General features: G+C 37.2%; 1 protein-coding gene across 1 annotated transcript; it reads right to left on the reverse strand.

Annotated features, from left to right (window-relative positions):
• Nucleotides 1-258: 258 nt before the first annotated feature.
• On the reverse strand, nucleotides 259-12,458 carry LOC111442292 (ATP-dependent helicase BRM-like). Its single transcript, XM_023079634.1, has 14 exons — nucleotides 12,261-12,458; nucleotides 10,671-12,005; nucleotides 9,226-10,551; nucleotides 9,005-9,117; nucleotides 8,664-8,751; nucleotides 8,484-8,570; nucleotides 8,223-8,315; nucleotides 8,056-8,139; nucleotides 7,770-7,973; nucleotides 6,847-7,089; nucleotides 5,201-6,772; nucleotides 4,553-5,098; nucleotides 4,006-4,257; nucleotides 259-1,170 (listed from the first exon to the last, which is right to left on the reverse strand). Exons 1-14 carry the CDS (start codon nucleotides 12,456-12,458, stop codon nucleotides 523-525), a joined length of 6,789 nt encoding a protein of 2,262 aa, XP_022935402.1. The 3' UTR covers nucleotides 259-522.
• Between the last annotated feature and the right edge of the window lie 2,834 nt (nucleotides 12,459-15,292).

Genomic DNA, 15,292 nt, shown 5'->3' on the forward strand with positions numbered 1-15,292 from the left:
ATAATGGTGAGACAAGCGATCATGGGACAGAGACGAAAAATATAACCCTAGTTATCAGCCCCGTTAGAAATTTCTCGGGAGAGATATAAACTAATAAATATCTCAACTTTCTTTCTTTAACTAAAATCTCATCACTTTGTTAGTATATGAAGATACCAAGAGAGGAAAGTTCATGAACCGAAAAGCTATCCCTCCATGAGATTCTGGTGGTTTCATCAGCCTGTTGCCAATACAACTATTTAAGCCAAACAAACAGAGTTGATATCAATAGGCATATAATTGAATACAATAGTGATTTTGAAGGATATAGCCATATAGAGTACACAGATCTAACTATAGGATGTAAAGGATGTATTTCAATAATATAAAACATGGAGGATCTATGTATTCATGCATTGAAGAACAAAGGCCTACACTATTAACAGCACGAGCTATCTCTGCACCTTTACAAAACGATAGGGCTCTCCGAGGTATCGCTTGAGCTCGATATTAAATCTCTATTTCATATACTAACCTATAGAGTCAGATATGGCTGGGCCTCCTCTTTCCCGAATCTGTTCTTAATCTCTTCACCGGATTTGCCCAGCTAACAGGTCCGCCCCCACCGCTGGCAGATTGAGGCTGGTTAGGCCATCCTTGTGAATGAGGGGAGGGTTGACATTGTTTGCTGTCTTTTGAGACCGACCCTGGACCTGAGGTTCTATTGCCACGAGCAACAATCGGTGGTGATACCGGGCCACTCGATCCTGTCTTTGGCTTGACTATTGATTTTTCCCTGTCTTTTCTTTTCTTCTTGCAGATAACTAGTTCCCCAGGATGAGTAAGAAGTGGAGGTTCTTGCATCTGATATTGATCCTTACTTCCACTTCCACTGCCAAATCTTGATTCCTTCTGTGTCATCAAGTGACCTCTGGTGGCCCTCGTTTCTTCCCCAGACATAGGTCCACGCTGCAGTGATTTCGGAGACAGGCCCGAGTTGGTGTCCATATCGTTTATCATCTTCTGTCTTTTGGTTTGGCTAACAGGCCTCTCCCTCAAAGAAGCAGCCGTGGAAGTTCCCGGGCTCGAGAAAGATAGAGCATTCCGAGCTTCTCGGAAATCAGTGTCTGGAAATGCAATCTTCAGAATATCAAAGAAGAGGTCATGTACTTTTTTGGCCTCCAATCTTACCTGTATATCACAAAGGGACACAATTTCAAATTTTACTTGCAGGAGAATAAAAGAACTGAAAGTTAATGTAGAAACATATAAGACAGCAAATGTTTAGTCCTTATTCACTTGGTACCACTGGTGTTTAACACATATCTATTGCATATATATTATACTAACAAGTGTGCAATATGTCTAAAAAGTAGTGTTCGATGTGTTAGACATAGACGTGTTATGATGTAGTCAAACTAAAGTATGGATGCCCGCATAGTTATAGACTTACGTCCCATAAGTCTTACGAATAGACTATATAAAATCATAGCAAGGGTATTATCATAACGTCTTAAAAAAGTTCTCCCTTTCACAATTACTGGGCGACAAACAACTTTTGTAGAGGGGCGACAAATTCTTGATGCATCTCTCATGGCAAATGAACTCATAGATGAATGGGAAAGAAAGAAACAAAAAGGTGATGTAACCAAAGTTGACTTGAAAAAAGCCTTGACAAGGTTGATTGGACTTTCCTCGAAAACATTCTTGTGGCAAAAGTCCTTAGCTCAAAATGGTGGAGGTGGATAAAAGGATGCATCTCATCCACAAATTTCTTCATCATCATCAATGGAAGACCGAGAGGAAAGATTTATGGCACTAACAAGGGGATCCACTATCCCCTTTTATTTTCATCATGGTAATGTATTGCCGCAGTTGACAAAAGTAGAATAAGAAGGGCAGATATAAGGTTTTCGGATTGGTAACGAAGGCTTAAGCATCAATCACCTTCAGTTCGACACATGATTGAGACGATAAAAACCTCGAGGAGATTCTCTAAACAAAATATCAATCTCCAAAAAACATAGATTATGGACATCAATATTAGTACAGAAATTATTGAAAAATTTGCTAGCATATATGGTTGTAAAAAGGGGAGAATGGCCGAAAATGAACCTAGGGTTACCCTTGAAAGGAAACCACAAATCTTTTTTCTTCGGGAAGACTTGTTATTGAAAAAATAGAAAGGTTGTCATCATGTTATACTTCAACAAGGAGATCCACTATCCCCTTTTCTTTTCATTTCATCATGGTAATGTATTACAGCAGTTGACAGAAGTATAATAAGAAAGGCAGATATAAGGTTTGGTTTTCAGATTGGTAGTGAAGGCTTAAGCATCAATCAGTTAGCAGACTGACTTGGCAGATGTCTCTTCTATAAAAATAAAAAAATAAAAAATAAAAAACATGATCAAGACGGTAAAAACCTTCAAAGGATTCTTTGAACAAAATATTAATCTCCAAAAAAACACAGATTATAGTATAGAGATTAATGAAGAATTTGCTAGCATATATGATTGTAAGAAAAGGAGAATTGTCGAATATGTATGTACCTAGATTATCCTTAAAAGGAAACCACAAATCTTTTTCCCTCTGGAAGACTGTTATTGAAAAGATAGAAAGAAGGCTATCAACATGGTCATCATATTATACTTCAAAAGGCAGGAGACTCACCCTAATACAAGCTACATTATCCAACCTCCCCACTTACGGCATGTCGTTGTTCAAAATGCCACAAAATGTGGCTTCGAATATAGAAAGATTATTGAACTATTTGTCCAAAGATGACCCACACCTTGTTGGATGGAATATTGTAAACCTCCCAATAGAAAAGGGAGGACGGACTTGGTCTTTTCTTGATAAAGAAAGCTCTCCTCACAAAATGGATATGGAGTTATCATCACGAAGAAAATGTCTGGTAGAAAAATCTTATAAAGGCTAAATTACTCCTACATCAGACAAAAATCAACATCACAAAAGGGCCTTGGAAGTACATAAAGAAACATCAAAACCTCATCACCGACTGAATTTGCCATAGTGTAGGTGATGGAGGAAACACATCATTCTGGACCGACCCATGGATTGAAAACATTGCGCTAGCCCTGCAATATCCACTCTTGTACAGACTCTCTCATAACAAAAAAAGTCACGATCAAGGAAATGTGGAATGTTGTCAACAACTTCTGGGACCTGAAACTTTGTACGAATTTGAAGGATAAAAAGTAGACTCATTGACTTGGCTCCCTAGCGCTGACAAGGACTTCTCTACAAGAATCCTTGTTGATGATGCATTACTCTTTCTCCAAATAGGTATTCATTATGCAAGAAAGGAAATGAATCACAAAGCCACCTATTTATGCAATGCACATATGCTCAGAATTTCTGAACAACGATTCTCAATATATTCGAATGTCATCTCACATTTCCTAGGGAGGTAAAGGATTTATTGGACATGGCCTTAACGTACCCCCTTTCATGAATGCAAAACCCTACTATGAAATCTATGGAAAAAAAAAAGAAATCAAATAATATTCGCAGAAAAGACACAAATTTATACAACTCTTTGACAATGTTGTTTACCAAACTATATATGGGTGTAAACTGACTAATATTTTTACTTCTTATAGTTATACCATCCTGATAGGAAACATCATGATATTACATCCTTTTCAGTTGACTGGATGGGGTTACAGCTTAAGAACAACCAAGCAACACTCACCAAGTACAAAATCAAATGCCAAAACGAGATCCCATGATAACTTATGTCAAGCCCGAACAGCAGAATTTTCAAGTCTTGGTAATATCGATCAAGAAATTGTAGTATGTGGCATGATAAATCAGCACTTCAACCATATTTCAGAAATTTGCATTGATATGTGTGTGTGAGAACAAGATTACGAGGGTCAAATGTGCACTCTAAATAAAATGGCAAAAGGAGATAGGAAAAGGCAGTTCAACATAGAGCAGGAAACTAATCATGTTTTACATAGTTTATCTAAAGAAAAAACAAAACATTTAAAATCATACCTCATATGAGAACCCATGAAACTGCATAGCACCCTTCAACATAAACTGAACATCAAACACCAATTCCATTACTCCATTGTACTCTAATCTGTCGACACGTTGATCAATCTTCCGAAGATCCAAAATATTATTACTAACTCCACTTGGTAAACTAGAGTTCTCGATCCGTTTCCACAAATCTGTTAACAATGGCACAATTTGATGCCCTTCTTTGTCTATTCTACTCTGAAGCTTGCTAATAACATTCTTGCACTGAAAGAATATTTTTCAAAAATCCAAATAAACTCAATTAAAATTTACAACCATGAAAACTTAAAAAAGGGTCAAGTTCATCACACGATGCAACAATTTCGTATTTAAATGTTGAAATAAAATTAAAAAACCCACTAAACTAAGTTTTCTCAGAGCCAGCACTATCAAGAAAGGTTCTTCTAAGCATTAAGAAGTATTTTTCCAACCACTTTGAGTACTTTGTGTAAATTCTGAAGAATATAAATAAGTAACCACATCCTTCAAAGAGGAAGAGTATTAAAACCTTTACACGTACCCTTCTCTGGATTATGTCAGGCATCTTAGACCCAAAAGCTGAACTTCCACCTGCAGTCAATGGTTTACCGTCCCAGCTTTCTCTCGAGTGTTCAACAGCATCTTCTGCGGATCCAGTCAAAGAATTCAATCTGCTAGCTTTAGGAGAAGAGTGCAACTTTGATGTAGGAGCCATCCTTCTAGTAGACAAATTACGCCGAGTTTTTGAAGATGATTCACTTTGTTCACGCTTCAAAGAATTAGAATCTCCATATGGTTTAGCCTCAGGATCGTTCTTAAATTTGTTAAATTTATGGTCTGCTCGAAATGGAGAGGGAGATGAAGAATCTCCATATTGAAGAGATTGTGTTTCACCGTATATCTTTTCTTCTCGCCTTTCCACAGGCGGACGCGGCCTAAGCCTAAGGCTCCTTTTTCGTTTTATCTTGGGTTGCAGTACCTGCTCCTCTTCTCCATCATCACGATCATGAATCCAACTTTCTGATTGTTGGTTCTCCATGTGAGAATCGCCAGACATTGCAATTTCCCCTTCTTCTAAATCATCGGGCTGAAAAAAGTTTAAAAAGCAAGAGAAAAGACATAAAAACATAGATATGACAAAGGCCAACATTCAAACATCAAACCCCTAGTACAAAAGAGAATGATTTACCAGTCTTTTTGAAAGGGAACTAGGCCTGGCATCTAGGGCAGACAAGAAGCCAAATTTCTGAGAAGAAATAGGAGACACCAACTGTGTCAATCTTCGACTGCTGGAAGAGGAGCCTGAAGAGCCAGCTTCTTCAAGCAAATGATTATTTCTTGTGCTTTCTGAAGCCCGACGATAGTCATACATGGCATCACAAGCTGGACCATCCTCTAGCTGATCCTTGTTAACTTGTGTCGCCTCAATAGCTCTATTAAATTCATCATCTTCAAACTCTGCAGCTTCTCCCTCTTCTTCCTGGACAGAGTAATCATTTCTCTCATCAGAACTTGCTTCTGAGAACTCTCCATTATCATCCTCCATTTCCTTGTAATTGGGAATCTTTTTACCCTTTGGCCGGCCTCTTTTTCTTTCAGTTCTTAGGGATGAATCAGATCCAAGTTCACTGGATTCCAAGCCATATCCACCACCAAACAAAATGTTTTTTGAAGGTCTTTTTGATAAATTAGCAATAACATTATTCACTTCTCTTGTACTAGCTCGAAGCCACTTAGGTAACTGGTCATACCTTGTCATTTCCTCCGTCCAATCAAGTTCTTCATCCATTTGATCAAACAGTTCGACCTCATCTTCACTTCTAGCAATCATTCGATTCACCTCCTGAAGTGAAGGTACATCGTGGACAGTTTCTTGATATCGCTCTTCGTCATGCAACAATGTCTCTAAAGTCAGGCGCCTCTCTTCATGTGTTGTTCTCTGGTCAAAACGCCCAGCATTGATGACCTCATCTGCCATATCTATCTTGTATTGCTGAATATTATTTCTTATAAGGCTCTCAATAGATCCCATATATCGATCCTTACCAGCAAAATCATCTTCTAAATCACCTGACCCACCACTTCTTAGCTCATCTTCTTTCTGATGACTAGAGATTTTGTCAACCACTGCTTCCATGTAGATGACTTTGACTTCTCTTGTTTGTCCAATACGGTGGGCTCTAGCAACAGCTTGCTCCTCATTTTTAGGGTTGGGATCAGGGTCATAGATAATAACAGTGTCGGCAGACTGAAGATTAAGACCACGACCAGCAGCACGTATACTCAGCAAGAATATAAAGCAGTCTGAGTCAGGGCTATTGAAGTCCACTATGGCAGATTCACGATCCTCCAAACTAGTTGTTCCATCAATTCTTCTATATATGAGTCGCCGCCATTGCAAGTATTCCTCTAATATATCAAGTAGTTTTGTCATTGTACTAAAAAGTAGTACTCTATGCCCCGTCTTCTCTAGTTTTATAAGGATCCTATCCAGTATCCACAGTTTCCCACACGATCTTATCAGGAAGTCCTTGGAGAGGTCACCATAGTATGGATAGTTAAGCAAAGGGTGGTTACAAGTTTTCCTCAGTTCCATACATCTGTTATTTAATGTTTTATAAACCTTAGGTTGGTAATTCGGATTTTTTTGAACCCTGAGTTTCTCATCTTCCGGATCAACACGAAGAGTACCAGTGGACTTAATCCAGTTATATATGGCACTCTGCATGGCTGACATCCTACACCTCAACACTATGGAAACCTGAATTTCAAAACTGATGTCATTTGTTGACCAAATGAAAAGAAATGTGAACAGCAAGTGCAACAAAATCATACCTTTGGCGGAAGTGATCCTTCAACATCTTCAACACGACGACGGAGCATAAAAGGCTCAAGAATTTGGTGAAGACGATGGATTATAATAATTTTTTTCTCAGTCTCAAGCCAATCATCTTCAGCATTTGGCGTGGGGCCTTCCTTCTGAAAGGGTTTCGAAAACCAATCATGAAAAGCTTTTCGATTATCAAACACTTCCGGGAGAAGCAGATTAAGCAGCGACCAAAGTTCCTTCAAATCATTCTGCAAAAGAAGATTTGTGAAATGTTCGCTCATTAAAACATATTTTAAAAGTGGCTGAATAGTCAAGATAGTATCCCAAATACCCAAGTTCAAAGCTTACTTCTCCGTCAAATTGGATTGACATGCAATCTTTTCTAAATTACAACAAACTAAAACTTAGATGCATATTATTTTGGTAATACTAATCAGCTCGATTCATATACACCCATTTGATACTAAGTCACCTTTTTTTCATTTTTGTTTTGCATACCTTTTCTAACAGTGGAGCAGAGGAACAGAGATTTATTTTTAAAGGCAACGAAAGCCTTCTCGATCAAAAGCAGATAAGGAAAGCCACCGGTTCAAGTACAGTACTATCATCAATGGCTGGACAATTGTACAATGTTGTGGAAGGTAAAATAATTACAAGATAATGCCTTATCTGGACAGAAAAAGGAAAATTTGGAGATGTTGCGGTACCCTACCTTTTCGATCATCAACTATATCTAAAGCATGTTTGCTCTCCCTATCATATTTTCTAGGCCACATAGAAGTCATTTATAGTAGAAACAATCAGAAGCAATATAGCAATACACCCAACAGAGCCTAATAACTCAATAATTGAACAGCATTGACTCTATGCATACTAGAAACAGCTACTACTGATAACAAGCTGCCAGGAAGACTATGTCTTGACAAACCTGTAATGGTGTCCCAGTAAGGAGCAACCGCCTCTGGCATCTGTACCTATCAAGATCACGAGCTAGAACAGATTCCCTATCCTTCATTCTTTGTGCTTCATCAATTATAATATACTTCCAATCAATTTTAGAAAGCTTCGAGCGATCATACATGATAAACTCATAAGTTGTCACGAGAACATTAAATTTCAAGGCACAAACCTCCTGTGCAACATAATCAGTGAAGAAATCTTAGTAGCGGGACACCTCAATTATAAACAAATAAGGGGAGAAAAACATCTCTTACTTGTGAAAATAATTTTGACCGTTCATCCTTCCCACCAACATAAAAAATGCAAGACACGGATGGTAGCCAAGTATGAAGTTCGCTCTGCAAGATTTTCATTTTCCATTTCCATGGTATGAGTAAGCTCTTACTTGTAAATGCCAAATGGTCAAAATAATTTTACTGACCTTCCAATTGACCAAAACAGCATTGGGGACAATTATAAGATGAGGTCCATAGTTCCCCTTAAATTCCATCAAATAAGCAATCAATGCCATGACCTGTAGAAAGAAAAACAGAATAAAGTACCAGAAAAAGGTCTTATTAAGCATTAACCGGCATATATAAAATTACCAAACACTATAAAGGAGCTAAGTTGCTCTCACTTCTACAGTAGCATATTTCAAAAATTGGGAACAGGTTACAAGAGCCTAACAAATGGAATGTACCTGAACTGTCTTCCCAAGACCCATCTCATCAGCCAAGATTCCATTTAATTTATTGTTATATAGTGAAAGCATCCATTGCAATCCAACCTACAACATAAACAAAAATTATTAAGACAAATCCAGAAAGAGAAAGGGTACACTGAAATCCTAAAAAGTCAATTCTAAGTATAAGTGACCTACAAGCTGATAGTCTCTTAAGGTTCCAGCCCGTAACATGGACGGTTGTCTCGCAATTCTCTCATTCACAGCATGAGCAAGGTTATAGTACCTGACAAAAAGTAAAAGTCAGATGAAAATAATTGACAAACAGTCCAGAAACAGTAAGGGCTACCCATCCAGATCCGGTGAGATAAACATTATTTAGTATGATGATAGCATTCAAAAGAAATGGGACCCCTCTAGATCTAGAAAAAGTTCAGAGAAAACGCTGAACTTGATACAAAGCTGAAACACAGAACCTCAGCAGCCAACCAAGCATCAGTCACATTGTGAATCATACGAACATATTATATTAAACTTACTTGTTCACGTATGAACTATCCTTGGGAGCATTCATTTCCATAAAACGGTTTCTAATCATAACCTCCTCTCCTGCACAAGCAGCTGCCGCCCTAACTTCTTCTTCTGAAAGACCCTAATTCAACAAACAAGAACGCACATTTGAGAAAAACTACCAAATAAGCAGGTTGTAAGGAACAAACGTAACACAGTTTCTCATAAGATAGAGGAACCAAGTACTTGCCTGCAATCGGGCAGCAGCTGCAGCAATATTTGCAGCCTCTGCCACTTCCTGCTGACTCTTGGCAGCAGTTATTTTGCTTCCTAGCTTATGAAGATATTCTTCAGTCTGAGTCAAAAATGATGAGAGAACAGAATATCTCTCAGCAGCATCACCGGGCATGCTCGTCTGCTGCTCCAACAACATTTCTCTATATCTTTCAACATCATTATTCTTTAAAGCTTCCATCCTTCTGTTCCTATCATCATCTTTTCTTTTGGAAAATTCCCTCAACATTCTCTCATGATATTTCGCAACTCCTCTGTTACGTGCAGTCCGTGCATCACGGATGGCCCAGTGAGCCTCTAGAAGTTTTTTACGCCATAAAAAGACAGATTTCAGTTGCTTTTCCCTCGTGGCTTTCTGAGAGGCTTGTACTTGTCGAGCTAGCTCCATACGTTGTCGCTCACATAGGCGCACAAACTTTCTATAGGGCCTATCAGGCATTGCCATTATCTCTTGCTGATGTTGATCAATTTCCTCCCTTAGACGTGCCTGTAGATCTAGAAGTCGAAGCTTCTTTTCTTCAATTTGCAAGCGTACTACCAAATCAGGTCTGATTCTTTTCCGCTCTAAGTTGACAGCCAGCAAACCACCAATTTTCTTTAAGTTTTCTGTCCTTTTCTTATTAATAACTTCCAGACCTTCCTCAAAAAGAAGATCTTTTACATTATAAGCCAACGTTAAATTGTTATTGCTATTAACTGCCACTGCTGAACCAAATGAGTCATGCTTCCTAGTGAAGTAAGGGAAGTCAAAGAGGGGTCCATGATACTTCCTAGCAGCGCCAACATCTTTTGATTGGGGTGTCGCACTAGGTGGTGCAGGTTTTTTAACTTGTGTAACATCTGGTACAGCAGCTTGGTTTGCAACAGCCTTTCCCCTTTCTACTGGAAAATCACTTTTACCTTGAGGCTTTTGGCAACCACGATCAATTTCCTGATCTGATTTAACAGAGACTGTTGCCTGGTGCTCTTCTTTTCCAGTAGATCCCGAAGGTACTGTTTCCTTCATTGCTAGGGGCATAGGAGGTTGCACGTCTGAAGTTGACATCTTTGATTTTTCATCCCCAGTTGAGACTTCTCTTGGAAATCTATGTCCATTACTTGATGCAAGAGACAGGGAGTCCTTCTCACTAGCCTCCACATTTCTGGTATCTTCCACAATCTTTCCAGATGGTTTATCCTGACTACTACCACCAGGAGGTAGAAACTGCTGCTGCAGCTGCACATCCAGGGGTGGAGGAGCAATAGCCCTTAGAAGCTCTTGTGGGAGTGTACCTTCTCCTTTCTGTCACAAAACAGAAATGGAAAGAACATAAAGAACACCATCCATCCAAAGATGGACAAAAAAGATCAGAAATTAAGCTTACAATGGAAAATAAACAGAGAAGGAAGAAGAGAGAATACCTTTAGTCGCCTAAATGCCAAAATTTGAGCTTTTAAGACATGCAATTGATGTTTGGTGAACCCAAATCGCTGTTGTGCTGTCTGATTAGAGTGACCACTTTGTGATAAGGTTGAATTGCTAGGACCTCCATCACTAGTAGGAAGAGCAGGTTGTGGAGAGGATCGATTCACCTGCCTGACATACTGCGTTTGCAAATTATCTGGACTACTCAACGATGTTTTTCCTTGCAGGGAATGTTCGATGCTTTGGTTCACATTCCCAGAAGATTCAGAAGGAAGCACTGGAGGTATTGTATTTCCAGAAACTGGTAACCTGGAAGGTAACTGGTTTTCCATGCCAGGAATGCTGAACTGCTGCATGCTGGCATGGCTAGTGTTGTTAACAACACTGCCATTCATGTTTTGACCAAAGGGGCTCGGTGAAGCTATCTGCCTAGATTTTGTGCTGCTAGACTGTCCAAGCACGTCGTTCAATGAATTAGCATGGGCAGAAGCCTCTTTCCCAGAAAACGGAGAATTAATCTGCTGCTTGGAGACAGAAGCAGGTGATGACTGTGATCCCATATTGTTTTCATTTGCTTTTTGTTGAGCAACCATTCTAGACTGCATCAGTGGGATAAGCTGTGCCATCAAGTTTGCATTTGCAGGTTGTGAAAGATCAATATTGCGTTCAAGAGCCCATGCTTGCATCGCCTGCAACTGAGCCATGGCAAGCTGATTGTTTGCCACGTTAGGGATTCCCTGTTGAGCTTGTGGTGCCTGCATAGGCCTTGTCATATTCACATGCATCAAATTACTCATGCCAGGTAGCTGGCTAGAAGATTTTGGGTCAGCTCTCTGATCAGAAGTCGACGGTTGTCCCTGTTCCATTTGTTTTTCACCACGTACAAAATGATCTGATGGGTTTTTAGATAAAGTTGATGCTTGATTAGAGCCCTGAGCTGGAATAAGTTCCTGAATTTTCTGATTTCCCATTCGCATCTCTTGATCCTTAATAGAGTGAGGGCTCATAATTCCCATTTTAGCCTGATGCTGCGATTGCATTGCCATAGCAGACTTCTGCTGAGCTGCCATGGCATATTGCAGATAAGCTTGATGCACAGGATGATTCAGTGCTTGCTGCTCAAGACCTTGGCTCCTGTTTTGGCCCTCTTGAGAAGAACTATGGTGCTGTTGAGCCAGATCAATGAATTTTCTTGCTTGCTGAGGCAAATGTGAGGAACCAGGTGACTGAGGAAAATTATTCCCAGCTAGAACTCCTTGGAGACCCCCAGCTTGATATGATAGAAGGGCTTCATTTCCATCAGATTTTCTAAGTAATTGATGTTGTAGCGACTGAATGACATAAATCAAAGTTGTACAAGACATAAAATTTTAGTAAATGATAATAAAAACAAAAAAACTCCAGCTTAATATAGAAGCTAGATCAACATGGGCACAACCCACAAAATAGGAACATACACTACCAAGACGCTGGCAAACGATGTCCAAGGAATAACAACCAAAAGAGCAAACTAAACTCAATTTCCAGAACCCAGCTGACAATTCGTCGAACACATTAAGAGCACAAAAGAAATTGAACCACTTTACCTGCCTAGACGCCAGCTGCTGCTGTTGCTGCTGCTGCTGCTGCTGCTGCTGCTGCTGCTGCTGCATTGAATCAAACCCCAAATGCGGCGTTGACACCGCCGACGACGATGACGACGGTGACGCCGCCGATGATGTCGATGCCGCCCGTCCGGCCGGAAACCCCGGATTCCGGATGGGCCCACCTCCACCCGATTGCATGCAAAATTAAACCAAAACTAAACTATCAACAACACTTCTTTCTAGTCCTATTACCAACAAGCCCAGATACGGAACAACCCCCCTCCTCTCACTCCGGTCAATAACAGACAAAATTAAAATAAAACGGGTAAGTTTAATAAATCAAAATCCCTAGAAAATTCAACGGAAACCCTATATATACCCTCCGATCCCAATGTTCAAAACCCTTCCATCCCAACAGAAAAAAAGGAAATGAAAAGGAAAAAAAAATCTCCCCCCCCCCCTCTCTCTCTCTCTCCCTCTAAAGCTAGATTTTTGGAAAATGGCCAACCGGATCGGACTTAGGGCTCAACCAGTGAAGCTCAGTTGACGCAATCAGTGATTGCACGCAATTTTGCAATTTCCCACAAGCGTTAAAATTTCTTTCCCTTTTTCCGATTTTTAAATCTCTCTCTCTCTCTCTATCTCCCCGACGGTAACGGAGTTTATGGCTTTACGCGAAGAATGTGGTTTTGAGTCTGGGGCTAGTCGCTGCAGTTCCATTTTCAAAGTTCGATTAATTTTATCTTTATTACAACTTTGCCCCTCCTACTTCTCTTATTTACGATACTATCCCTACTAATGCTTAATAATTTTGCCCCTACTACTTCTCTTATTTACGATACTGTCCCTATGATTTGTTTTGTTTTCACAGCCGCCCATGGATCTTTTTTTTCTTTTTTCTATAAACTTTACAATTTTATTTTTTATTTTAGTTTTTTCTATCGTAATCTTATTGATAAATTTATATTAAATTATTTTAATTATGTGCAAAATTTATGTTTAAATTTTATAAACAAAAACTAAATTTATGTATATAATATAACTTAATCATTTATCGTTTGAATAGACTCTTGATATCATCTATATTTTTTTATAAAATTTTCGACGCGATATATTAATTTTAACTACTGAATTATAATATTTTTAAAAATTATATTTATTCTTAAAAAACCATATTTCATTTTAAAGAAATAAATTTGTAGGTTTAAATTTTTGTATCCTGGAAATTATTATATTCTCTAAATTTGGAAGGTTGATATTTTTAAAACAATACTTTAAATTTTATGTTTTCGATAGCTTATTCCGACTAGAGTATAGACAAGTTGAGTTGATTAATTCAATATTTCGAATATGATTGGTTGGTAACTCGAACAATTCGAATAAAATTTACCATCAACTCAACGTTCGATTTTTTGTTGGGTTGGATTAGATTGTCGGGTTGTTTTTTTTTTTTTAATCACATTTATTCACTTACATATTACATTACTAAAATTTCATATAGTTGCATTCTCATTTTTTAAAACTTTCTTCTTGAACCAAAGCTAGAGGCTCGAGCATACGTCGTTTGGCCGTAAGCGATGCAAGGACGAATAGGTCGTACAATCTTGAGAATTGAGTGCCATACAATTGCAAATCTGTTGCTATCAAAGTACCGTTGTGACAAGTTCAAAAGTTAACACTTATTATCTGCATCCCTAAAATAATAAATATTTTTTATTTTTTTAAATTGGTTCGGGTTTAATTTTAACCGCCTAACAAAAAAAAAAAAGAAAAAATGTCATCTACAAACTAATTTTTTATTTTCAAGAATTTAAACTCAACCTAAAACAAACAGGTAAAAAAAAAAATCTAACCGAATCAAACTTTATTATTTTGGAGTTGGACAGTACCAAACCAAACGTTATTGATTTGAGGTTGGATAGTCTGAGCTGATTAAGTCGAGTCATATAAATATTCTTATTATTTGATTTTTAATATACATATTTTTATTTAATCACTTACCAAATTATTTAGAGAAAAAAAAAACTCTAAATTTGGTTTATACCTTAGAAAAAAATACTTATATTTATAAAAAAAAAAAAAAATATATATATATATATATATATATATATATATTTGTTTGATGAAAGTCGCCCAAATATAATTTTAAATATAATTTAGCTAAAATTACACATTAATCATTTACTTAAATTACAAATTCGTCCTCTGTTTAAAATCAAACTGTATAATTTTAAATATTTTAAATTTTCAAATAATTTATTTGCTATAACTTTCACGAGTAATGGTTTAATTTTTCATTTTGTTTAATAAATAGATTTTATTTATAAAAGTTATTTAAATTCAAAGATAAAGATAATATTAAAATAAATATTATAATTAAATAAATAGTACTCTTTTATATTATATACTTTCTATATTTGGCTTTGTTTACTTTTTAAAATACATTTATTATTTTTCGGTGCAAAAAATAATATTGTAGTGCAATAAATTCGAATTTATTTGGAATGAAATTAGATACAAAATAATTAAAAATTACTTATTAAATTGATAGGTTAATCCGATCGGTATAGTTAAAAGGTAAATTCTTGTGATGGCAGTGAATTGAGTGGAGTCGAGAACTAGGATTAAATTGATAAGCTAGTACGATCTTCGAAATTTAAGGGCAAATGTTTGTATGGATGGTGAATTGAGTGAGTCGAAAACGGGAATTAAATTGATATGTTAATATGATCTTCAAAATTTAACGATAAATTTTTGTGACGGTGAACTGAGTGGAGTCCGAGACGAGGATTGACGAGAATTAAATTGACATATTAATCCTCGTTTAATCAAATCTAGGTTAGATTGATTCAATTATGAAAATTAAATCGATATGTTAATGTTCTAAAGTAATAATGTTTTTATATTATCTATTTAAATTTAAAAAAAAAATTAAATGAATCCCTCTAATATAATTTGTGTTGAAGTAAAAATAAATAAATGAAAAAAATATAAATAAGAGGTGAATTTCAAGTCTTTTTTTTTTTTTTTTT

Source organism: Cucurbita moschata, unplaced genomic scaffold, assembly GCF_002738365.1.
Source record: "Cucurbita moschata cultivar Rifu unplaced genomic scaffold, Cmos_1.0 Cmo_Scf00001, whole genome shotgun sequence".
NCBI classification, from domain to species: Eukaryota; Viridiplantae; Streptophyta; class Magnoliopsida; order Cucurbitales; family Cucurbitaceae; genus Cucurbita; species Cucurbita moschata.

What these genes read in the sequence shown, in the direction of transcription:
- LOC111442292 (XM_023079634.1), bottom strand. Translation starts at nt 12,458, where the DNA reads ATGCAATCGGGTGGAGGTGGGCCCATCCGGAATCCGGGGTTTCCGGCC. An exon ending in GTCTTGGGAAGACAGTTCAG is followed by an intron (nt 8,316 to 8,483) that starts GTACATTCCATT and finishes TTCTTTCTACAG; the next exon opens with GTCATGGCATTGATTGCTTA. An exon ending in TTCATGGGTTCTCATATGAG is followed by an intron (nt 1,171 to 4,005) that starts GTATGATTTTAA and finishes TGTGATATACAG; the next exon opens with GTAAGATTGGAGGCCAAAAA.